Genomic DNA, 26,831 nt, shown 5'->3' on the forward strand with positions numbered 1-26,831 from the left:
CTATCTGAGCACCAGGCGGGCAGCCACCCCACCCCCCACCCAGACCCCCATTTCCAGGTCCAACTTGTTGCCACCGCGTGCTCTCTGCTGTGGCTTCTCCAGACACGCCCTGCCCTTTCTCACCTCCTTGCCTCTGCAACACCTTTTCCCAGAAGTCTGCCAGAGTGGCATTTCCAAAGCATGCATCCAAATAACTCATTCTCTGCCTCTAACTCTGTGATGGTTGTTGGAGGAAGTGCCTAGAGGAGATCATTATGAAGCCACATCAGTGTGTCTGGCTTTTACAGGTGATATCTTGAGGGGGTAGCGACAACTAGAGGGCGAGGCAGAGAACTAGGGCTTGGATGTGTGGCACAGGCAGGGTGCACAGAGGAGTGGCAGGAGAGGGAAACCAGAGAGTGCTGGGCTGCTGCAGACTCCAGGAGGAAGGTGGACATCAGGGGGCAGCCTGGAGGGAAGGGTGATTAGGCTTGTCCAGGCAGCAAGGACTCCCAAAGGGGGCACTCTCCCTGCTGCTTTTAGGAGGTAATGAAATTACCAAGTAACAGAAATAAATATAATCCCTCTTCTTATGAGATGGCAATACAGCATGGCTGTATTTTAAAAAAATGAGTGAGAAATCAAGACATTCCCAAATAAACAAAACCTAAGGGAACCTGGGTTATTGCTCATTTTCCCGCAAACACTGAGGACTGCCAATTTAGTGGGCTGACCCCTTGATCTGGGGGTTTTCCTGTGAGGCTAGTTGTTGCAAGAGCGAGGCTAAGCCCACTTATAATTGTGGCCAGGAGTTGTCCCCCGCCCCCCTCCAGCTGGGAGAGCCTCTTTTTGCTCAGATGTGGCCCTCTCTCTCTCTCTAAGCCCACTCAGCAGGTGAATTCACTACCCTCCCCCCTACATGGGACATGACACTCAGGGATGTAAATCCCCCTGGCAACATGGGACATGACTCCTGGGGATGAGCCTGGACCCAGCATTGTGAGATTGAGAGGATCCTCTCGATCAAAAGCAGGAAAAGAAATGAAATAAAATAAGGTTCCAGTGTCTGAGTGGGGTCAAGAGGTCACTCTGGAGGGTATTCTTATGTACTATATAGATATCACCTTTTAATTTTTAGTGTGTTGGAATGGCTAGAGGGAAACACCTGAAGCTGTCGAACTGCAACCCAGTGACCTTGATTCTTGGAGACAATTGTATAACTATGTAGCCTGCACAGTGTGACCGTGTGATTGTGAAAACCTTGTGGCTCGCACTCCATTTATCCAGTGTATGGACAGATGAGTGGAAAATGGGGACAAAAATTAGACGAAGGATAGGGTGGTGTATTAGTTAGGGTTCTCTAGGGAAACAGAATCAACAAGAGAAATCTATAAATATAAGATTTTGTGTAAGTGTCTCATGCAACTGTGGGGATGCACGAGTCCAAGTTCCGTAAGGCAGGCAGCAAACTGGCAACTCTGATGAAGGCCTTCAATGAACTCCTCAGGCAACACTTTTTTGTCTTTCTCCCTTAAAAGTCTTCAACTGATTGGATTAAATCCAACTGATTGCATTCTCTCAATGTGGAAGACACACCCTTCATTGTTGTAATCAGTCACAGCTGCATTCAATTGACTGATGATTTAATAAACCAGCTTTCTGGTTTATTAACCAGCTACAAATGTCCTTGCAGTGATGGTTAGGCCAGCACTTGCTTGACCAGACACCTGGACACCATCACCTGGCCAAGTTGACACATGAACCTAACCATCACATTGATCATAGAACCTTTTCTCTTATCTATATTGCAAACAAGCTGCCACATAGAGAGGGCCACATCTGAGCAACAAAGAAGTACTCTAGGGGAGACTCTTAGGCACAATTATAAGTAGGCTTAGCCTCTCCTTTGCAGTAACGTGCTTAATAAGGGCAAGCCCCAAGATAGAGGGCTCGGCATACCAAACTGTCAGTTCTCAATGTTTGTGAGAACATCAGTAACAACCAAGTTGGGGAAGTCCAACATTTCCCCATTTTCCCCCAGCTCCTCAGCAGGGACAGAAAACTTCCCAAATTTAACAAAAGACATGACTATACGTGTTCAAGAAGTCCAGTGAACCCCAACAGGATAAACTCGAAGAAAACCATGCCTAGATACATAGCAGTTAAACAGTCCAATGCCAAGGACAAGGAAGGAGTTCTGAAAGCTGCAAAAGAAAAGCAACATGTTAAGTACAAGGGGGCCCCAATAAGATCAAGTGCTGATTTTTCATTAGAACCATGGAGGCAAGAAGACAGTGGGATAAAATATTTAAAGTGCTGAAAGAAAACAAATGCCAACCCAAAATTTTAAATCTGGTGAGACTGTCTTTCAAAAATGAGAGATTAAGACATTCCCAAATAAACAAAAGCTGAGGGCATTTGTCACCACCAGAACTGCCCTATAAGCAATGCTAAAGAAAGTTCTTTAGACTGAAAGGAAAGGGTGCTAGACAGTGGGTGGAAGTGGCATAAATAAATACATATCTCTGGTAGAGGTAACATATGGGTAATTAGAGATGCCAGTACTAGTGTATTGTGTTTTTTTGGTATTTAATTCTACTTTTCATTTCTTACAGGTTCTAAAATGAAAATGCATAAAAAGTAATGATAAATCTATGGTTTTGGACATACAATGTATAAAGATATAATTGGTAAAAATACAACAAAAAGGTGGAGAGATGGAAGGGTATAGGAACAGTATTTGTATATGTTATTGAAATTTGGTTGGTATCAAATTGAAAGTGATTGTGATAGATTTAGGATGTTAAATGTAAGCCCCATATATCTGAAAAAAATATATACAGAAGGAAATGAGAGCAGACTCAAAATGGTATCCTCCCCAAAAAAAAACAAAATATGAAATTAGGCATTAATGGAAGAATTAAGGGACAAAAAGGTGTAAGAGTTACAAATCCCAAACAGCAAAATAGCAGATGTCCTGCATTATCAGTAGTTACTTTAAATGTGAATGATTGAGCTCTCCAGTCAAAAGGCAGAGATTGACATAATGGTTAAAAAAGCATGCCCCAACTATATGCTCTTTACACGAGACTCATCTTAAATTCAAAGACACAAGTAGGTTGAAAGTGAAAGGTTGCAAAAACAAGAGTAACCAAAAGAGAGCTGGGGTAGCTATACTCATACTGGATAAAGTAGATTCTAAGTCAAAAACTGTTTCAAGGGACAGAGAAGGTCACTATATATTGATAAAGGTGTCAACTCAACAAGAAGATATAACAAAAACACCCAATGTCAGAGCCCCAAAATATATGAAGTGAATATTGGCAGATTTGAAGGGAGAAAGACAGTTCTACATTAATAGGAGGAGATTTCAATACACCACTTTCAATAATGGATAGAACATCTAGACATAAGATCAATGAGGAAATATAAGACTTGAATGACACTATAAACCAACTAGACATAACACATATATAGAACACTTCACCCAAGAGCAGCAGACTACACATTCTCCTCTAGTGTACCTGGGTCATTCTCCTGGATAGACCATATATTAGGTCACAAAACAAATTTCAATGAATTTAAAACTATTGAAACAATACAGTGTATCTTCCCCAGCTGTAATGGAATTAAGCTGGAAATCAATAACAGAAGGAGACACTGAGACACAAAGTGAGCTCATGCTACTAGAAAATGGTACCAACTAGACTCGCTCAACCTAGGGTTGCCACAAACCTTCGATTTGTAAGAAATACAGTATCTGTGAAGTACAATTAAGCAAAGCACAATAAAACAAGATATGCGCATGAAAAGATGTTCAATGTCATTAGCCATCAGGGAAATACAAATGAAAGCCCCAATAATATACCGTTTCACACCCAATTAATGGCTACTATTAAAAAAAAAAACTGGAAAATGACAAGTTTCGGAGAGGAAATGGAGAAATAGAAATACTCATTCATTGCTGGTGGGAATGTAAAATGGTGGAGTCGCTATGGAAGACAGTGTGGCGGTTCCTCAGAAAGTTAAATATATAATTACCACATAACCTAACAATCCCACTTCTCGGTATATACCCAGAAGAACTGAAAGCAGGGACTTAAGCAGATATTTGCACACCGATATTCATAGCAGCATTTTTCATCATTGCCTAAAGTTGGAAGCAACTCAGGTGTCCATCGACAATGGATAAACAAAATGTGGTATACACATACAATGGAATATTATTCACCTGTAAAAAGGAATAAAGTTCTGATACCTGTGACAACATGAATGAACCTTGAAAACATCAGATTGAGTGAAATAAGCCAGACACAGAAGGACAAATATCGTATGATCTCACTAATGTGAAATAATTAGAATATGCAAATTCATAGGGTCAGAAATTAGAACACAGGTTACCAGGGGCAGGACTGAGAGTGGAGAATGGGGAGTTATTGCTTAATTGAAACAGTGTTTCTGTTTGGGGAGATGGAAAAAATGTGGCCTATCCATGCAATGGAATACAATTCAACCATACAGAGGAATGAAGTGCTGATTGTACTAAGTGAAAGAAGTCAGACCAGACACAAAGCCATGTACTGTATGATTCCATTTAGATAAAATATTCAGAATAGGTTAAATCCATGAAGACAGAAAGCGGATCAGTGGTTGTCAGGGGTTGGGGGATGGGAGTATGGGGAGTAACTTCTTAATAGATACGGGATTTATTTGGGGTGATGAAAATGTTTTGGAACTAGATAGAAGTGCTTGTGTAACATTGTGAATTACCAAATGCCACTGAATTGTTCATTTTTTAATGCATTTTTAAAGTTGTGAACCTTAACATATATACATAACAGTGATAACTTTCAAAGTACGATCTAACAAGTAGTCAGAGAGCAAATGTCAAAGAATTTCATGGGTCACAGTTCCACAACTTCAGCTACTTCCATTATTGTAAAATATAACATACAGAAATGTGTTAACTTTCAATGTACAGCTCAACAAGCAGTTATACAGGTAATTAAAAAAATTGCTATGGGTTACAGTTCCACAGTTTGTTCTTTCCTTATTATGCAAAATAGAATATATAGAAAGGTGAAGACTTTCAAAACACAATTCAATGTGTAACTATAGAGCAAATTACAAAGAATATTATAGGTTATGGTTCCACCATGTCATTTACCTCCTTCCAGCTTGAATTGTTCATTTTTAAATGGTTAATGTTATAATGTTATGGTATGTGAATTTTGCTTCAATTTTTTTTTAAAAAAAGAGCAGCCAGGAAAAAAAGAAGCTATCCCACAATCTTAAAACTGATTGGTGAGGCCCCTGCACCACCTTCACAGCCACTGGCCCACAGTCAGGCCTTCCTCCTGGCCGTCCCCCAGGCCCACTCCAGCTCTGCCTCCTGGCCCTCCTCCTCGGGGACCTCCACCAAGGCCACCTCCCCCCACACCTCCAGGTGTCTCTCCGCCTCGTCCTGGCATGATGCGTCCACCCTCGGTGCTTCCACACGGACCTGCCCCACCTGGGCAGCTCCCTTGCCCGACCCAGGGGTTTTGGGTGCCCCACCCAATTTGATTCAGCGACCCAAGGTGGATGATACCTGTGCAGCCACCAGCGAGAAGAAGCCACAGCAGTTGTCAGTGCCAAATCACAGATCACTAACCCCAAGGTGGAGACGGCTCGATTTGTGCCCACTGTACCAAGGGTGCGTCGGGGAAACAAATGGGCTACTGCTACTCCCAAAGAAAGTCTGAGGATGATTCTTGCCAAAGAAGCCCCCAAATCTCGTCCTTTTGTTCCTGTCTCAGTACAAACTAAGGATGATGCATCTGAAGCTTGCATGAAAGAGACAGAAGCGCTACTGTGACAGCCTTTGATGCCATAACAGGTTTCTTTTCACATCAGTGGTTCATGGAGAAAGAGGCTCTTATTAAGGTCAGCTGAAAGAGCTACTTCCACTGCAAGGGTATTTTCTAATTTCAATGCAAAGAATATTTTAAAGTTTAGCCTTGGTCAGAATTTACTGCATATGAGAAGGTGTTTCATTGAGAATAGATTGATATTGAAGCAGTGCTGCTAACATCCATTCCCTTTCATATCACCATTTCCATCCCATTTCTTTCCCTTCTCCAGTTCTTTTGAAACATATGATGGGGGTGCGGGTGTCTCAGTTACTTATTTGTTTTTACTCTCCTGTGTGCTGTGGGCACTGGAGTGGCGATTTCTGAGGAACCGGTTTATCTCACCCCATCTTGGCTTTTGTGTTTGGGTTATTTTAAATATTTTCTTGTAAATATTTTGTAATATTTTACTTCTGGTGAAATGGATCACAATGTCATTTCCCAATACAAAGCAGGATCCATAGGAAAAAAAATGGACAATTTTTGGTTAAAATTATTTCCCACTGACTTAGCGTGTTTTGCAGAAAAATTAATAAATGTTCTACACCATCACCAACAAAAAATTGATTGGTGAGGATAAATTTGGAACAAGGGAAGTTATTTGTAGGATATTAAAGGTTTGTGTGCCAGGGCTCCATGGCTGGTGGGGGACAGACTTGCCACGCAAGGCTGCATGTCCCACTGCCTGCTCTCAGGTGGTTGCTGGCTGAGACGCATGGACAAAATCTTTATGTCCCTTCTGGAAAATCACTTATTTCTTCTGGAGAGGTCCCCTGGGGCATGGCCTGTATCTTATCCACTGCTCTGGCTCCTGGCTCTGCCACTGGGTCTAACCTGGGGGCGGACAATTTCTGCTTGGGAATTAACGACATAGTTAAACAGTGAATTCCATAAGGACAGAACAAGACGCACCCTTCTCTGATTCCCCAGCATCTGCTGAAGGCCATTACAATGTATCTTTCACAGATTTCTGAGCATCCCTTTTCCTGTTTGGACCAAGCAGACTTCTTGTTTCTTCTTATGCTGGAAACACAGTATCTAGTGCAGCATTTACTAAAACTTTCTCAATTCTACATGACCCTGTTAAGGGGGTAGAAGCCAAGAGAAGCAAGGAGGTGAGGGTCCTGCTGGTAATTTGCCTGGCATCAGAGCCTCTGGCCCTCTAACGAATCAGCACTGGAGAAAGAGCTGGAAGCAGTGGGTGTGATGGGGGCTGTGCAACTCACCTTGGGAACCTGGAATGGGGTTCACAAGTACTTCCCAGCTGGGCATGTCCAACTTTCAGAGCCAGCCTCTGAGTTGGAGGAAAAGGACAGCCAATAATAGGGAGATCCAGAAGGCATTAAACCTCACCTCTGCAGCTCAGGGTAAGGACAAAACACTTGAAGTAGGGCAGAATCTGAGCCCATCACCCTGGCTCCCCCTGCTCCCCATCCCCTACCCCCCAGACCCGGAAACCAAAGGAAGTCTCCCAAGACTCCAAACTGTCACTGGAGAGCTGGGTTGCACTCATCCTGCTTGGAGGGCTCGGGTGGGAAGGTCTGGAGCTCTACCGAGGCTGGGATGTTATCTCTGTAAGGGTCTTGGCCCTGGCGTCCCTCAAGAACCAAGAGAGGGTGGCTAAATCTGTGCAAAGTATTCCACACCAGCAGGCCTCCACGGACCAGGACGAGCTCCATGATGAGAAGTCATTAGCAGAGGAAGAGTAAAAGTGATGGTTTTTATGTTTGGGGGCAGTGTAGCACATGGTGCTGCACCTAGGATCATGGACACTGGAGGCCCACTGCCAGGCTGCAGACTCTAGTTCTACCACTTCCTGTCTGTAACTTTAAGCAAGTAACTTCACCTAGCCAAGACTCACTCTCCTTATCTGTGCAATGGGAATAACAGCTGTAGCTATCTCATAGTGATGTTGTGAGGATTAAATGACAGAATAAAAAAAGTTCTTAGCAGTACTGGGCATTTAGTAAGCAAACCCCAAATGCCAGCTATTATTACTCTCAAGTGTTTACTTCATTTAATCCTTCTGCCTGCACTGGGGGGTCAGGTTTCTTCTCTTTCCTTTTCCCAGATGAGGAACACAAGCATGGGGAGATTAAAAACCATGCCCCAGGCCACCCAGCTGGATGCAGATGCAGGATCCTAAGTTTGCCCTGATTCGCAAACAGCTGCTTAATGACGCCACCCTATTTCCCCTAAACATGGGACCCAGGGCATGGTCAAATGTAAACATTTTATTAAATACTAATTAAATAGCCTGAAATACACTGGGAAACAAAATGTACATCTTTACATCATGATTTGCTTTTTAAAACTACATGCTGCTACGTAGTTAGGTGAAGTGATGTGTCCATTTGCCCTTTCTAAAGAGAACATTCTCCTCTTTGGCAGGAGCATCTGAATTCCGGCAAGATGTGGGACCCAGCAAAAGACTTCTGTTCTTCTTCTGTGGCTACAGGTTACTGGGGCAGATTTTTTTCTCCTTTGAAGCCTGATATTTGCCTTGGGTAACTTAACCTTTTCTACAGTCCACTGTAATGGATGGCAAAGAGCACTACCTGCCTAAAGTCGCCTGTCCCACCAATGTCATTTCACCTGACCGGGGAAGATTCTAACTCCATTCCTCATTCCCAGAGGTCTCCCTGGAAAACTGAAATGTTGCAAGGTGGCTTGATTGGGAGCCGATCACCTATCAGCTTCACATCTGCAAGAAGGTGAGTCTACCATCCTTGGATACTCTGAGGATGTAGTAAAATAAGAGAGAGAGCTGACTTCGCAAAGTCCTACAGACCTGATTTGCTATTTAAGGCTGCTGGAGCTTACTTATCACTGCATCTTCCTCTCTTCATCTAGCCCTGACAGCAGCAGATGGGCTGAAGGATAAATACAAGTCTCTCAACTATCCCAGTGACATCCCTTTCCCTGCTAAAATGACCAAGAGAGGAAATAATGGGAAGAGAACAGCCTCTACTGACCCAGTTTGACATGTCCCATGGGAGCCTGTGCAATGGGGCTCACGAGACCCCTTCAGATCGGTTGAAGCACAACCAGGCGCTTGTCGGCCCAGGCAGGCGCTGAATGAGGTCACTGTGCACGGATGCGTCGATGTCAAACTGAAAGGACTGAGTCGTTTCAGCTCCTCATGGATCCTTGGAGGGCTGCTGGCTCTTGCGATGCAATTATTAATTTTTAAAAAATGCACTGTGGCCGGCCTAGTTTTATGTAATGCCTAATAAAGGGAAAAACTGTTTACGTAGCTGCCCTGGGCCTGACACTGAGCAGCTGAAGTTAGCAAGATCCGTCACTTTCAAAGATGACACAAGCCAGCAGCCTGGGAAGAAAACATTTCCTTTCGAAGCATGCCATCCCCAGGTGAAAGTGGCAGCAGTTGAACATTCTGTTAAAGATGACAAAATCAGGGTAAGAAGGGATCAGACTTCAGGGGGAACAAAAGCCCAAACTGCATAGTTGGCTACTGGGGTTTGTTGCATAACATGCAGAGGATGGGTGGGTAAGCCACTGCCCAGTTCACATGCACTTCTTACCGCCCAGATACGTTTCTATATATAAACTCTCTGCCTGTTTCCCATTTTCCCCACAGTACATCAAAGGAGACCTGAGACAATGGCCAGAATCTTTGGTAAGCTTCCAGGGTGACGTCTTCTTGTCCGCCCTGCTTCTGCTTCCCAATTTGCACCCCCCGTTCCTTGCTTAGGTGAGAGTGCTACAGATTTTTCCATCAAAGGTCTTGTCTCTCCAGTCTTCACTGGCTGGAGACATCCTTGTGGTTACTGTAATAGGCTTGGCTTGCCTATCCACAGGTGCCAATGCCCTGCATAGCCGTGGTGACCTCAGTGACCTGCCAGGAAACGTGTTAGGGGACAGGTTTGAAGTCTCGATGACCAAATGCTGACATGTAATGTTTACTGAGTGCTTACCTCATGCTAGGTGGTAAGAGCTGTGCATGCTTTCTCTCATCTCATCTGATCTCCCCTGTTTGGGACAGGGAACATTTTAGAGATAGAGAAACTTAAGTCAGTTCATTCATTCATCCAGCAAGCAAGCAGCAGAGCCTAGATTTGAACTCCTAACTGATGTCCTGGATGCTAACCCCCCTTGAGAAAGCTATCCTGGGTGGGCAAGCTCAGATCTGCTCACTTTAGGGAGCATCTAGCAGCTGATTACACCCTATCCAACAAAGAGGTTATGTCTCAGAATTGTTGAGTCTCTTTGCCCTAACCTTTCCAAGCATAGATTTCATCTAAATTTCCAACAGTAAAGGAAACGTGTTCTAGTGGAAATTTCTGTTCACAAGCTTTGGAGGCAGATAGAGCTAAACTAAATTCTGGCTTTTTGACCAAAAAGCTATATGACCTTGGACAAATTATTTAATCTCTCTGAGCCCACTTCTCTTTTCTATAAAATAGGCACACCACTAAGTGGCACCTCCAGGGAACCTCTTTCATTGCTCAGATGTGGCCTTTCTCTCTCTAAGCCCAACTTGGCAGATAAATTCATTAATCTCTCCCTCAACAAGGGACATGACTCCCAGGGGAATGATTATCCCTGGCAACGTGGGACATGATTCCTAGGAATAAGCCTGGCCCTGGTAGCAAGGGATTGAAAATACCAACTTGACCAAAAAGGGGGAAAAAAGAAAGATAACAATCTGAGGTCACAGTGGCTGAGAGATCCCAAATAGTCAAGAGGCCATCCTGGAGGTTTCTCTTATATAAGCTCCAGCTGGACATCCATCCCAAATGGCTACAGCATGCCATGCCCTTACCAAAAGTAAGGTCCCTACCTGAGATTCTGTAAAAGATGCACTCATTAAGTTTTATCTTTCGGAGGCTTAAATACACCAGAGTGTTTCTATGCCAGACAAGTTCTAAGGCTCAGAGGCAAGACCCTCTTTAGGATCAACTGTCAGATGCAGCCCCCTTCCCCATACTGTCGATACCCCCTCTCAGTATGAACAAGTTAGGGTGCTCACTGCCTAAATCCCCCTGTAGAGAAAGAGATTAAGTGAGAGGAAGCAGTAGCAACAAATAAGATAAGATTTAACAAAGGTCTATGGATACTGAAACTTTATATGTATTTTTGGATGCCAGGGTGTTGGAATGGCTGGAAGGACGTAAATGACATGGTAGAACTGTAGCTTATAGCAGTCCTTTGGGATTTGCTCTATAGCTGCTTGTTGAATTATACCTTGAAGGTCTTTACCTTTCTGCATATACCTTGTATTGCATAATGAAAGAACTGCAACTGTGGAACTGTAATCCATAACAATTTTTGTAATTACCTATATGACTGCTTGTTGAACTGTACATTGAGAGATGACACCTTTCTGTAGGTATGTTATATTTTACAATAATGGAAATGACTGAAGTTGTGGAACTCGACCCACGACATTCTGTGAAACTTGCAAAAAAAAAAAAAAGAATTGAAAGGAACTGCAAGGGCCTGTCTGCAGCAGCCAGACTCCAGGCTGGTCCACAGCAACTCACTGGTTCTTCACCTAAGGTTCCACTGGCCCTGCTAATTGGAAAATGAGCTTTGTAAATCACTGTTTGCTATCTTGAAAGAGACAATTGACCTAATAGCTCATTACTTTTTGGACGCAGCCCATTGAACTGGATTTCCATTCTCCTTGTTAAAGATGAATAGAAATAAATACAGTCTAAGAATCATTACTAAAAAAATAAAATAAAATAGGCACACCACCAATTCTCTGTAGGAGTGCCTGAGGGTTTAATGAGATAATATAAGTCAAGGTTGGTTGTCTTCCCTTTCCTGCTTAGCCAGGACCCAGGAGGAGGCTCAGCAACACTGGAAAAGGGTACTGCCCCATTGCGTGCAGCTCTTGTAATCGCCAACCATATGCTTCCAGCTCTGGCCTGCCTTCTTCTTATCAACACCTGTAGACAGATGCTCCCAGCCTTGGTGACCGACTGTTCTGACAAGGCAACACCCCTCCACTGAGACCACCTCTAGTCACACAGAAGTCTTCCAGTCCTAGAGCGAAAGACTTCCAACCAATTCATTCTAATGTACATATAAATATTTTAATGCAATTTTATTGAGATATATTCACATACCATACAGTCCACCTAAAATATACAATCAATAGCTCACAGTATCATCGCATAGTTGTGCATTCTCATATTATTTTTAAGTGTTACTATAGTGTCAACTAAAATAATTGTGAGGATTGCAAAAATACTGAAAAAGTTTGCAATAGTGCTACATGGAAATAAAGCCTAGGATTGTGACCTTGAAATCTCTATAAACACGACTATGGATTATATGAGAAGAGACAAAATTAAAATAGTTGTGAGAGTGCTGGGGAATTATGAATTTCATTTTTCCAGTATTCTCTAATATTAAATTAACTTTCAGCAGGCAAAGTAAAACATTTTAAAGAAACTCTGATGAGGAGGATGGAGACTCAGAAGCAGTGCGCCCACAACCCTCCTTTGTGCTCCCCTCTTTCTGCCTGCCATGTGTCCGAGGGACTCAGCTCAGGGGTCTTGGATCAGCTTCCCCAGGTGGAGAGAACCGTATTGGGTTGCAAGGGGGGATGGCACTACCACAGCCCTGGGCTGCTTGCAGGGGCTTTGCATCCAGCACATGTGGTGGCCTCTGTGCTGAGCCCACTTCTGGCTGCAGCACTGAGCTCGCCTGGCTGCTTCCCCTGGAGTGCCCTCCAGTGGCAGAGGCCTGCCTCTGGAGACAGGAGCAGGAGGGGGTAGCCAGGCCTGAGGGCCGGCAACACTGACAGACAACTTCTGAGACTTGGAACCGAACCCAATGTTTTAGAATGAGTCACAATGAACATTTATTTACATGTCCTGGGAGAGAAGTAGGTCCGCTTCCTGAGGCAGAAGGACCCATGGTCTGGGTGGGCTGAGGGTCTAAGGAGGGGCAGGAAACCAGGGCAGTACCCACCACAAGCAGTTAGGGTCCCTGGGCTGAGCCCCAGCGGCAGGCCGGGTGACGGCTCAACGTGGCTTTTCAAAGAGGTATTCAAGATCTGGGGCACGCAGTCTCTGCTCTTTGTTTTTGTTCTTGGTAAAGTCTCTTAGCAGTGTCAGGATTTCATTTTCAAATACTTCTGGGGCTGGTTTTGCTTCTGAAAGAGGAGAAGGAGCAGAAAGAGTCATGTCACATTCAGTCAGTGCTCAATTATGTGGACTCTGAAACTTGAAACTCGGGCCTTGGCCAAGAACCTCGGGTGGATAGACAGGCCTTCTCCATTCTTTCTCTAAACACACATGATTAAATTAGACTATTAGGAGCCGACAAGCCATGGCAGCCTGCACTTGTATGTAGTTTTAGTGGAGCACAGCCATGCCGTTCATTCACCTGTGACCATGGCTGCTTTCGTGCTAATGGCAAAGTTGAGTAGTTGCCACAGGGACCTCATGGCGCAAGCCTAGAATATTTACTATCTGGCCCTTTACAAACAAGTTTGTCCTCCCCTGGCCTGTTCAATCTTGGCTCTACTATTTTACTCTGCATTTGGCATTTCAGGTGTTTTCCATGTACTGTTTCCCCTTCTAGTCTATAAATTTTCTGAAGCAAAAGTTCTACCTCCTTTACCAGTTCATAGTTCCTTGTGACTAACTCTATAAACTCAAGAAAAAAGAAATTTATTGCAACCATACTAAAGGCTCACAAAATTTACATAAACCTGGAGAAACGGACAGGAAACAACAGCATCAGTGAGGAAGTGCCAACTTTAGTCTGGTGGCAGTGAGTCTGGGCCATATGCTGCTCATCTCTGACCTTGCCACTCTTGGGAAACTCAAGATTTCAAGTCACAAGTAAAGCCTCCCTTTGGCAGAGCTTAGGTAATATTCTCTGGAATTACCCTCTTATCAAGAATAAATACAATGCTAGGAAAGGGAATTCCTCAAAACAAAATCATATTCCCCCTCACACAGCACATCTAGTGGGGTGCTCTGTTTTTTTTTGTTTTTGTTTTTTGGTAAGGATCAAAATAACATCAAGGAGATTTAGGCTCCCCCCTAGGATGTGAAAGTTGGAAAGAGCATCACACTCACTCTAACAATAAGAAAAAGCCACATAAACTACAAATAGCACAACTTTTCTGGAACTCATCATAGTGCTGTGGTCACAGGGCAATGCAACCAAAACAATGGAATCTAAGAATAAAGAGGCCCCTCCAAGGAGAAACTGGATAGGAGCATTTGCTCACCTGTGACAGGATGCAGGAGGAAGAGACACAGAGCAACACACAAATGAGTAAGAACTTGGCTGAAGTTTTTAATGAACTGCTAAGAGCCAAGTGTGGTCCAGCATGGAGTATAAACTCCCTGGGAGCCACAGAGGGGAACTGGCACCTGCTCTCAGGTGCTTCTCCACAAACCTTCACTGGGCCTGCCCATGACAAAGACTGGGTGCAGAGCTAGAGGATGGAGAGAGCCTCCCCCAGTGATGTGGGCCAGGAGGAGGGGAGCAGCTACTGCTGCAAAACAGACAAACAAAAAAACATCACAAAGCCCAGCTCAGACCCTTCTGCTCAAGTAACTGGGGTTAAGTCAGCAAACCCTGTCTCCCCCAGGGCAGAGGTGGATCCATTTGATCCATTTGGGCTGAAAAAGGGTAAAGGAAAAAACCCTCTATCCTTGTGGGAAGGTCAGAAAACCATCCTGAGTCTACACCCTTAGAGGTCTCTTACTGCTGGGGAGGGGCAGGATCCCCCCAAAGCCCAAGGCCACTGGGCCTGTTGAAGACTGAGGCTGGACCAGGGTAACAGAGCAGACCCTCTCAACCTTCTCTCTCCCAGGCTAACAAGCACCCAGTGAAAAGCAACAGGAATACACCTCAGGGGAGGGCAAGAGCATGGAGGGAGTCTCTCTCTGAGGCACAGAAAGTCAGGGAAGGCTGAAAGCTGAGGGTATAAGGCAACACTGAGAAACACCCTCTGGCAAAGCAGACCCCGCTATGAGCACAGGGTAACACTAGAGGAAACTGAAGCTGGTGGTGCACTGAGGGTAACCAAAGCAACAACAAAATCCAAACACAGCTCATTTCCTGACTAGACTGATTAAATCTCCTATACTAACAGCCTAGCCCATTTATAGGGATAAATGTACTTACCCAGTTTTTACTATCTTGCCCATATCTAGCTTTCAATAAAAAATTATAATATACATACATGCAAAAAACAAGAAACAAACAAACAAACAAAAACCCAATATACTGTGAAAGGACAAATCAATCAACAAAAGCAGACCCAGGGATGGTCCAGATGTTGGAACTTCCCGACAAAGAATCTAAAATTACTAATATACTATATTAAAGGCTCTAGTGGAAAAAGTAGACAGTGTGTATGAATAGATAAGGAATTCCAGGAGAGAGCTGGAAACTGTAAAATTCAAATGGAAATGCCAGAAATAAAAATATAGCAGCAAATATGCAGAATGCCTTCAAAAGGGTAATCATGTGATTTTACAAAGACAAGGAAAGAATTAGTGAACTGAAAGATAGTTCAATTGATATGAATCAATATTAATTACCTAAACTGATATACAAAGAGAAAAAAGTGAAAAATACTAACCAGAGACTCCAAAAGCTATGGAATAGTAACTCTCTTATCTATGTGCAATCAGAATCCCAGAAGAGGGAGAGAACATGGTAGAAGAAATATTTGAAGAAACAATGGCTGAGAATTTTCAAACAACAATGAAAGATATAAAAATATAGATCCAACAAGCTCAGACTCCCAAGCAGGATAAAAACCCAAAACAAACAACAAACACCTAGACATATCACATTTAATCAGCTAAAAATCAGAGATAAAGAGAAGAGTCTTGAAAACAGAAAGAAAAGATACATTACATACAAAGGAACAAAGAAAAGCATCTCTCTCATCAGAACCTATGAAACCAAAAAATACATATGGTAACTCTTAGAAAAGTTTGAAACTGGTGGTACACTGAAAATAACCAAAGCAACAACAAAACCCAAATCTACCTCAATTTCTGACAAGACTGACTTGAACCCCCAAACTAACAGCCTAGCAAAATAAGTGTCCTTAATTTAAAGTGCTGAAGAAAAAAATTGTGAACCTAGAATTCTATATCCAGTAAAAGTCTTTCATAAATGAAGTAGAAATAAAGACTTTTTCAGACAAACCAACTGAAAGAATTCATAACAATAGATCTTTACTACAAGAAAGGCTAAAGGAAATTCTTCAGGCAGAAATATGGATCTACATAAAGAAATGAAGTGCTCCAGAAATGGTTAAAATGAAGGTAAATATAAAATAAATTTTGTGTTATTTTTCTTATTTTAAACCACTCTAAAGATAACTGAATGTTCAAAGCAAAAACGATAGTAATGTATTACGGGTTTATGGCATAGGTAAAAGTAAAACGTATGACAATAATAGCACAAAAATGGGAGAAATCGGAATATACTGTTTGAAGTTCTTATATTATACATAAAGCAGTATATTACTTGAAGACAGGCTGTGATAAATTATAAGAATATATTGTGACATCTTTCTCAAAGCTCCAGAAAAGTTAAAGGATTACAGCACCAGGGCAAGCACTGAAGAAAGAAAAAGACTACTTCAAATAGTAGGATCTCATGGAGCCCTGGCTGGCCCTGCAACCACTCCTCACTGGCTCAGCAAGGAGCCAACCCACGCTCCCAGTACAGAACCCTGCTCCCAGTTCCAGAAGGAGCAGAGTAACCCTTGTGCATGTACCGGGAGCATGCAGGTATGGCCCAATCTGTCTGGTGGTGCCCAAGAGACACGCTGCTTCAGAACTTGCCCTGTGTGAAGATGGCACATAGATAGCTCTTCCATAAAACACTGCGGTAGAGCAGTCAAGTCATGCTACCTGGGGCAAAGGATTGCTGGCTATAGGACTTGCAGTGCACTGCTCAGGACTCTAAGGAAATAGTTTCCTAGGGAAGAGGGGCCATTCCTATATGCATAAATGGGGGAATTCTTCCTAGGTCTAAGAGACACATGCAGAAAGCGCCAGGGAGGTCCCTAAGCTTTAGCCTGGAGCTATTTTCTAAACTCTCTATATGGATACGCTCACAAGGAGAGCACTCACACAGGTTAATCTGCAAAGACTGGTAAAGTTGTTTTCTTTTTTTCCTTCTTTTTCTTGGTTTATTTGTTAGCTCTCTGCATTCAAGGAAAGCTCTGTTTTAATACTAGCTGGATACAAGCTTAAGGAATGGATGTCTCAGAGAATAAATCCCAGCAATAACATTAAAATATCAAAATGTCCAGGTTTCAACAAAAGATTAAACATACAAAGAAACAGGAAGTGATGGCCCAGGCAAATGAGATCTAAGCATTAGAAATCATCATTGAGGAAAACCAGACCTGGGACATTCCAAAGACTTTTTAAAAATGGTCCTAAATGTGCTCAAAGAGCTAAGGGAAAACATGGACAAAAAAACTAAAGGAAATCAGGGAAATGATAAACGAACACAAAGAGAATATCCATAGAGAAATGGAAATTATGAAAAGGAACCAAACAGAGTTGAGGACCACAGTAACAGAAATTAAAAATTCCCTAGAGGAGTTCAATAGCAGATTAGAGCTGGAATAAGAAAGAATCAGTGAATTGCCAGAGAAGACAACTGAAATCACAGTCTAAGGAGCAGAAAGAAAAATGAAGAAAGGTGAAAAGAGACTGAGGAACCGTGGGTCACTACCAATATACACATTGTGGGAGTCCCAGAGGAGTGAAAAAAGAGAAAGGGGTAGAGAATATTCAAAGAAGTAATGGCGAAAACTTCCCAAATTTAGTGAAAGACATGAAGATACATATCTAAGATGCTCAACAAACTCCAAACAGGATAAATCCATATAGACCCACATTGCACCATGTTATAATCAAACTGTTGAATGCCAAAGAAAAAGAATTCTAAAAGCCACAAGAGAGGAGCAATGTGTCACTTAATCTTACTGAGGGAACCACAATAAGATTAAGTGCCAATATTGCATCAGAAACCATGGAGGTAGGAGAGCAGTGGGATGATATATTTAAAGTGCCGAAAGCAAAAAATTACCAACCAAGAATTCTGTATCTGGCAAAACTCTCTTTCAAAAATGGGGGAGGTATCAGGACATTCCCAGTTAAAAAAAAAAGCTGAGGGACTTCATCACCATTAGACTGCTCCTAGAAGAAATGCTAAAGGGAGTTCTGCACATTGAAAGGAAAGCACACTACACACCTGACTGAAGCCCGTGAAGAAATAAAGATCTCTGGTAAAGATAATGACATGGGTAAATACAAATACCAGAACTATTGTATGTTTGGTTTGTAATTCCACTTTGAACTTCCTTCAGGATCTAAAAGATGTATACAAAAGAAATGTAATGATGTATCAGTGGATTTGGACTCATGATGTATACACATGTAATTTACAACAAGAACTACATAAAGGTGGGAGGATACAGGGTATAGGAACATAGTGTGTATATATTATGGAAGTTACTATCAAAGCAAATGAGCTTGCTATAGATTTAGGATGTTAAATTTAAGCCCTGTGGTAACTGCGAAGAAAATTATTAGGGAATATGCAAACTTACAGAGACAGAAAGTAGCGTACCGGTTACTGGGGGTGGTGTCAGGGGAGTTAATGAAAAACAAGTACAGGGTTTCTGTTTAGGGTGAAGAGAAAGTTCTAGTAACGGATGGTGGTGAGGGTACTGCAATACTGTGAATGTGATTAATCCTAATATTTAACGGTATGCTTGGGAGGGGCTGGGATGGGAAGATCTATGTTGTACATTTCCACAATTAAAAAAAAAAAAAAGAAACTAAAGAGATAACAATTACATATGTAATACTGGGTGGGATCTAAAAATAGAGAAAGGCTTGAAAGGACAATAAGAAAAAAACTAGAATTTAGAAAGTAGGTTTTATAGCAATATTAAATTGCTCAAAATTGATAACTGCCCTTAAGGTGATTACATAAGTGAATATCTTTGTTTGTAGGAAATACACATGGAAATATTATGTTTTCAAGGAGTATCATTTGTGCAACCTGGTCTCAAATATTCAGAAGATGGATAGAAACAAAATGATTCGACAAAGGTGGCAAGATACGAAAATTGGTGGGTCTGGGTATCTGGGGGGTTGGGTGGGGTATATGGGAGTTCTCTGAATGGGGTTTCTATAACTTTTCAACTGTCTTTTAAGTTTGAAATTACTTCAAAATAAAAAGTTGAAAAATATATATTGTAAACTCTAGGGCAACCACTAAAAAAAATTATATAAAAAGAGGTACAAAAAATAAGCCAACAGTGAGGATAAAATGAAATAAAAATACTCAAGACAACAACAACAACAAAAAAAACCCCACCTGGAAACAGAAAAATAGAAGAACAGATGGAACAGATAGAAAGCTAAAATGATGGTAATTTAAAAAAACTTATCTTCTTGACCTGTTAATTTTTTTATTCTAATAGTTTTGCTTTATACCTTTAAGGTAATGTTCAGTTAACAATGGTTCCTGAAAATTCCATCTTTATTATAAATTTTACCCTTTTTCTTGTTTTGATTTTTTCACTTCAATTCTCCTTTCTTTAATGTTAACATTTGAAACCTCTTGTATCAGTCAGGATAGGCTAGGTCATGACGCAGTAACAAACATTAAAATGTCAGAGGCCTAAAACAACAAAAGTTTATCTCTTGCCTACACTAGATGTGCATCACAGGACTGCAGGGGCCTCTGCTCGCTGTGCATTCTCAAGGACTGTCTCAGATGTCAACACAACAGAGGGAAGAAGCTACGGGGACCTATTCACTGGCTCGTAATACCTCTGTCCAGAAGTGGCATGTCATTTCCAACCACATCCAGCACCAAGGGATCAGGGAAGTGCCATCCTACCATTGACCCAGGAGGGGGAAGAGCTGGAAATATCTGGTTACTGCTTTTGTAATCACATGATGTTCCTTTTTATTTTTTCTAGAAGACCTTTGCCTATATTTTGGTAAAAAAAAAAAAAAATCATGGTAGCATATTATGACATAAAATTTACCATTTAAACACTTTCATGTATACTATTCAGTGATGTGCTACCAGTGCCACCATCTGTTACCAAAACTTTTGCATTACCCAGAACAGAAACTCTTGTGCCCATTAAGCATTAACTTCCCATTCCCTGTGCCCCTATCCCCACCCCTGGTCACCAGTGATCTACTTTCTGTTGCTATAAATTTGCATATTCTAGTTATTGCTGTATAAATGGAACAAAGTGTTACAGCATGTATCAGAACTTCGCTGCTTTTACAGCTGAATAATATTCCATTGTATGGATACACCACATTTTGTCTCTTCACTCATCTGCTGATGGACACTTGGGTTGCTTCCATCTTTTGGCTACTGTGAGTAATGCTGCTATGAATGCTGACACCCAAATATCTGCTTGAGTCTCTGCTTTCAATTTTTTATATACCTTGGAGTGTAACTGCCAGGTTATATGGTAATTTTACACTTAACTTCCAAACAGCTTTCACAGCTGCTGCACCATTTAACATTCCCACCAACAATGTGCAAGGGTTCCTATTTCTCTGCATCCTCAACAGTACTTGTTATTTTCCATTTTCTTAATAGCCATTTGGTGGGTGTGAAATGGCATCTTGTGGTTTTCATCTGCATTTCTCTAATGGATAATGAGTTGAGCATCTCTTCATATGCTCATTGGTCATTTGTATATCTTCTTTAGAGAAATGTCTGTTTAAGTCCTTTGCCCATTTTAAAAATTAGATTGCTGGTCTTTTTGTTGTTGAGTTGTATGGGTATTTTATATATTTTGGATATTGAACTCTTATCAGATATTTTCTCCCATCCTGCACATTATCTTTTTACTTTCAAGATGAAGTCCTTTTATGCAGAAAAGTTTACAATTTTGATGAAGTCCAATTTACCTATTTTTGTTGTTGTTGCTCATGCTTTTGGCATAAAGTTTAAGGAGCTACTGCCTAATATAAGGTTGTGAAGAGTTCTCCCTTGTTTTCTTCTAGAGATTTTACATTTTTACATCTTTTATTTATGTAATTGATTCATTTTGAATTAATTTTTGTATCTGGTATGAGGTAGGGAGGGGTCCACTTTCATTCTTTTGCATGTGGATGTCTGGTTTTCTTTTTTGAAGAGTCAAGATGGTACATTTTTTTTTTTGTTTGTTTGTGAACCTTTAACGTGCTTTTTTTTTTTTTTTATCATCATTTTATTGAGATATATTCACATACCACGCAGTCATACAAAACAAATTGTACTTTCGATTGTTTACAGTACCATTACATAGTTGTACATTCATCACCTAAATCAATCCCTGACACCTTCATTAGCACACACACAAAAATAACAAGAATAATAATTAGAGTGAAAAAGAGCAATTGAAGTAAAAAAGAACACTGGGTACCTTTGTCTGTTTGTTTCCTTCCCCTACTTTTCTACACATCCTTCCATAAACTAGACAAAGTGGAGTTTGGTCCTTATGGCATTCCCAATCCCACTGTCACCCCTCATAAGCTACATTTTTATACAACTGTCTTCGAGATTCATGGGTTCTGGGTTGTAGTTTAATAGTTTCAGGTATCCACCACCAGCTACCCCAATTCTTTAGAACCTAAAAAAGGTTGTCTAAAGTGTGCGTAAGAGTGCCCACCAGAGTGATCTCTCGGCTCGTTTTGGAATCTCTCTGCCACTGAAGCTTATTTCATTTCCTTTCTCATCCCCCTTTTGGTCAAGAAGATGTTCTGCATCCCACGATGCCGGGTCTACATTCCTCCCCGGGAGTCATATTCCACGTTGCCAGGGAGATTCACTCCCCTGGGTGTCTGATCCCACGTAGGGGGGAGGGCAGTGATTTCACCTTTCAAGTTGGCTTAGCCAGAGAGAGAGGGCCACATCTGAGCAACAAAGAGGCATTCAGGAGGAGACTCTTAGGCACAAATACAGGGAGGCCTAGCCTCTCCTTTGCAGCAACCGTCTTCCCAAGGGTAAAACTTATGGTAGAGGGCTCAACCCATCAAACCACCAGTCCCCTATGTCTGTGGTCATGTTAGCAACCATGGAGGTGGGGTAGGCGAATACCCCTGCATTCTCCACAGGCTCCTCAAGGGGGCACTACATCTTTTTTTTTTTTTTCCTTATTTGTCTTTTTTCTTTTTTTTTTTTTTTTTTTTAACTTTCCCTTCTTTTTTAAATCAACTGTATGAAAAAAAAAGTTAAAAAGAAAACAAACATACAATAAAAGAACATTTCAAAGAGACCATAACAAGGGAGTAAGAAAAAGACAACTAACCTAAGATAACTGCTTAACTTCCAACCTGTTCCTACTTTACCCCAAGAAAGTTACATAATATAGCAACATTTCAGTGAACTTGTTCCTACTACATCCATCAGAAATTAACAGACCATAGTCATTTCTGGGCATCCCCAGAACGTTAAATAGCTTATCTGTTCTTCTTGGATTATTGTTCCCCCTTCCTTAATTGCTCTCTACTGCTAGTTCCCCTACATTCTACATTATAAACCATTTGTTTTACATTTTTCAAAGTTCACATTAGTGGTAGCATATAATATTTCTCTTTCTGTGCCTGGCTTATTTCGCTCAGCATTATGTCTTCAAGGTTCATCCATGTTGTCATATGTTTCACCAGATCGTTCCTTCTTACTGCCGCGTAGTATTCCATCGTGTCGTATATACCACATTTTATTTATCCACTCATCTGTTGAAGGACATTTGGGTTGTTTCCATCTCTTGGCAATTGTGAATAATGCTGCTATGAACATTGGCGTGCAGATATCTGTTCGTGTCACTGCTTTCCGATCTTCCGGGTATATACCGAGAAGTGCAATCGCTGGATCGAATGGTAGCTCTATATCTAGTTTTCTAAGGAACTGCCAGACTGACTTCCAGAGTGGCTGAACCATTATACAGTCCCACCAACAATGAATAAGAGTTCCAATTTCTCCACATCCCCTCCAGCATTTGTAGTTTCCTGTTTGTTTAATGGCAGCCATTCTAACCGGTGTTAGATGGTATCTCATTGTGGTCTTTATTTGCATCTCTCTAATAGCTAGTGAAGCTGAACATTTTTTCATGTGTTTCTTGGCCATTTGTATTTCCTCTTCAGAGAACTGTCTTTTCATATCTTTTGCCCATTTTATAATTGGGCTGTCTGTACTATTGTCATTGAGTTGTAGGATTTCTTTGTATATGCAAGATATCAGTCTTTTGTCAGATACATGGTTTCCAAAAATTTTTTCCCATTGAGTTGGCGGCCTCTTTACCTTTTTGAGAAATTCCTTTGAGGTGCAGAAACTTCTAAGCTTGAGGAGTTCCCATTTATCTATTTTCTCTTTTGTTGCTTGTGCTTTGGGTGTAAAGTCTAGGAAGTGGCCGCCTAATACAAGGTCTTGAAGATGTTTTCCTACATTATCTTCTAGGAGTTTTATGGTACTTTCTTTTATATTGAGATCTTTGGTCCATTTTGAGTTAATTTTTGTGTAGGGGGTGAGGTAGGGGTCCTCTTTCATTCTTTTGGATATGGATATCCAACTCTCCCAGCCCCATTTGTTGAAAAGACCATTATGGCTCAGTTCGGTGACTTTGGGGGCCTTATCAAAGATCAGTCGGCCATAGATCTGAGGGTCTATCTCTGAATTCTCAATTCGATTCCATTGATCTATATGTCTATCTTTGTGCCAGTACCATGCTGTTTTGGCAACTGTGGCTTTATAATAAGCTTCAAAGTCAGGGAGTGTAAGTCCTTCCACTTCGTTTTTCTTTTTAGAGTGTCTTTAGCAATTCGAGGCATCTTCCCTTTCCAAATAAATTTGATAACTAGCTTTTCCAAGTCTGCAAAGTAGGTTGTTGGAATTTTGATTGGGATTGCATTGAATCTGTAGATGAGTTTGGGTAGAATTGACATCTTAATGACATTTAGCCTTCCTATCCATGAACATGGAATATTTTTCCATCTTTTAAGGTCCCCTTCTATTTCTTTTAGTAGAGTTATGTAGTTTTCTTGGTATAGGTCTTTTACATCTTTGGTTAAGTTTATTCCTAGGTACTTGATTTTTTTAGTTGCTATTGAAAATGGTATCTTTTTCTTGAGTGTCTCTTCAGTTTGTTCATTTCTAGCATATAGAAACATTACTGACTTATGTGCATTAATCTTGTATCCCGCTACTTTGCTAAATTTGTTTATTAGCTCTAGTAGGTGTATCGTTGATTTCTCAGGGTTTTCTAGATATAAGATCATATCATCTGCAAACAATGACAGTTTTACTTCTTCTTTTCCAATTTGGATGCCTTTTATTTCTTTGTCTTGCCGGATTGCCCTGGCTAGCACTTCCAGCACAATGTTGAATAACAGTGGTGACAGCGGGCATCCTTGTCTTGTTCCTGATCTTAGAGGGAAGGCTTTCAGTCTCTCACCATTGAGTACTATGCTGGCTGTGGGTTTTTCATATATGCTCTTTATCATGTTGAGGAAGTTTCCTTCAATTCCTACCTTTTGAAGTGTTTTTATCAAAAAGGGATGTTGGATTTTGTCAAATGCTTTTTCAGCATCTATTGAGATGATCAATTGATTTTTCCCTTTCGAGTTTTTAATGTGTTGTAATACATTGATTGATTTTCTTATGTTGAACCATCCTTGCATGCCTGGAATGAACCCCACTTGGTCATGGTGTATGATTTTTTTAATGTGTCTTTGGATTCGATTTGCAAGTATTTTGTTGAGGATTTTTGCATCTATATTCATTAGGGAGATTGGCCGGTAGTTTTCCTTTTTTGTAGCATCTTTGCCTGGTTTTGGTATTAGATTGATGTTAGCTTCATAAAATGAGTTAGGTAGTGTTCCATTTTCTTCAATGTTTTGAAAGAGTTTGAGTAAGATTGGTGTCAGTTCTTTCTGGAAAGTTTGGTAGAATTCCCCTGTGAAGCCATCTGGCCCTGGGCATTTATTTGTGGGAAGATTTTTGATGACTGATTGGATCTCTTTGCTTGTGATGGGTTGGTTGAGGTCTTCTATTTCTTCTCTGGTCAGTCTAGGTTGTTCATATGTTTCCAGGAAATTGTCCATTTCTTCTACATTATCCAGTTTGTTGCCATACAGTTGTTCATAATATCCTCTTATAATTTTTTTAATTTCTTCAGGATCTGCAGTTATGTCACCTTTTTCATTCATTATTTTGTTTATATGGGTCTTCTCTCTTTTTGATTTTGTCAGTCTAGCTAGGGGCTTGTCAATCTTGTTGATCTTCTCAAAGAACCAACTTTTGGTGGTATTTATCCTCTCTATTGTTTTTTTGTTCTCTATGTCATTTATTTCTGCTTTAATCCTTGTTATTTCTTTTCTTGTACTTGGTTTAGGATTGGTTTGCTGTTCATTTTCTAGCTTCTTCAGTTGATCCATTAGTTCTTTGATTTTGGCTCTTTCTTCCTTTTTAATATATGCGTTTAGTGCTATAAATTTCCCCCCTAGCACTGCTTTTGCTGCATCCCATAGGTTTTGGTATGTTGTGTTCTCATTTTCATTCATCTCTATATATTTAGCAATTTCTCTTGCTATTTCTTCTTTAACCCACTGATTGTTTAGGAGTGTGTTGTTTAACCTCCACGTATTTGTGAATTTTCTAAGTCTCTGATGGTTATTGACTTCTAATTGTATTCCATTGTGGTCAGAGAATGTGCTTTGAATAATTTCAATCTTTTTAAATTTATTGAGGCTTGTTTTATGTCCCAGCATATGATCTATTCTGGAGAAAGTTCCGTGAGCACTAGAAAAGTATGTGTATCCTGGTGATTTGGGATGTAATGTCCTGTAGATGTCTGTTAAATCTAATTCATTTATGAGATTGTTTAGGTTTTCAATTTCCTTATTGGTCTTCTGTCTGGTTGATCTATCTATAGGAGAGAGTGATGTGTTGAAGTCTCCCACAATTATTGTGGAAACATCAATTGCTTCCTTTAGTTTTGCCAGTGTTTCTCTCATGTATTTTGTGTCACCTTGATTGGGTGCATAGACATTTACGATTGTTATTTCTTCTTGCTGAATTGCCCCTTTTATTAGTATGTAGTGGCCTTCTTTGTCTCTCAAAACATCCCTGCATTTGAAGTCTATTTTATCTGAGATTAATATTGCTACACCTGCTTTCTTTTGGCTGTAGCTTGCATGAAATATTTTTTTCCATCCTTTCACTTTCAGTTTCTTTGTGTCCCTGTGTCTAAGATGAGTCTCTTGTATGCAACATATTGATGGTTCATTTTTTTTTATCCATTCTGCGAATCTATATCTTTTAATTGGGGAGTTTAATCCATTTACATTCAACGTTAAAACCGTGAAGGCATTTCTTGAATCGGCCATCTTATCCTTTGGATTATGTTTGCCATATTTTTCCCTCTCTCTATTAATATCCTTTATTGTACCCATACCGAATCTCTTTAGTACTGAACCTTTCTCCAAGTCTCTCTGTCCTGTCTTTGTTTCTCTGTCTGTAGGGCTCCCTTTAGTATCTCCAGTAGGGCAGGTCTCTTGTTAGCAAATTCTCTCAGCATTTCTTTGTCTGTGAAAAATTTAAGCTCTCCCTCAAATTTGAAGGAGAGCTTTGCTGGATAAAGTATTCTTGGCTGGAAATTCCTCTCACTCAGAATTTTAAATATATCGTGCCACTGCCTTCTTGCCTCCATGGTGGCTGCTGAGTAGTCACTACTTAGTCTTATGCTGTTTCCTTTGTATGTGGTGAATTGCTTTTCTCTTGCTGCTTTCAGAACTTGCTCCTTCTCTTCTATGTTTGACAGTGTGATCAGTATATGTCTCGGAGTGGGTTTTTTTGGATTTATTCTATTTGGAGTTCGCTGAGCATTTATGATTTGTGTATTTATGTTGTTTAGAAGATTTGGGAAGTTTTCCCCAACAATTTCTTTGAATACTC

At 40.9% G+C, this 26,831-nt stretch overlaps 1 protein-coding gene across 5 annotated transcripts in view; it reads right to left on the minus strand.

Annotated features, from left to right (window-relative positions):
- The window catches only part of SDHAF2 (succinate dehydrogenase complex assembly factor 2), a 49,318-nt gene that overhangs the window by 5,932 nt on the left and 16,555 nt on the right, over positions 1-26,831 (minus strand). For 2 of the 5 annotated variants that reach the window (XM_037838242.1, XM_037838243.1), the window contains exon 4: positions 11,932-13,002. In XM_037838242.1, the coding sequence (XP_037694170.1) occupies positions 12,872-13,002 (131 nt within the window). In that variant the 3' untranslated portion in view covers positions 11,932-12,871. Of the gene's footprint in view, positions 1-8,110; positions 9,268-9,808; positions 9,864-11,931; positions 13,003-26,831 lie in introns of those variants that run through there. The other 3 variants (XR_005217302.1, XR_005217303.1, XR_005217304.1) reach the window with 3 other exon arrangements.

The sequence above is a fragment of the Choloepus didactylus genome, chromosome 6 (assembly GCF_015220235.1).
Source record: "Choloepus didactylus isolate mChoDid1 chromosome 6, mChoDid1.pri, whole genome shotgun sequence".
Lineage (NCBI taxonomy): Eukaryota > Metazoa > Chordata > Mammalia > Pilosa > Megalonychidae > Choloepus > Choloepus didactylus.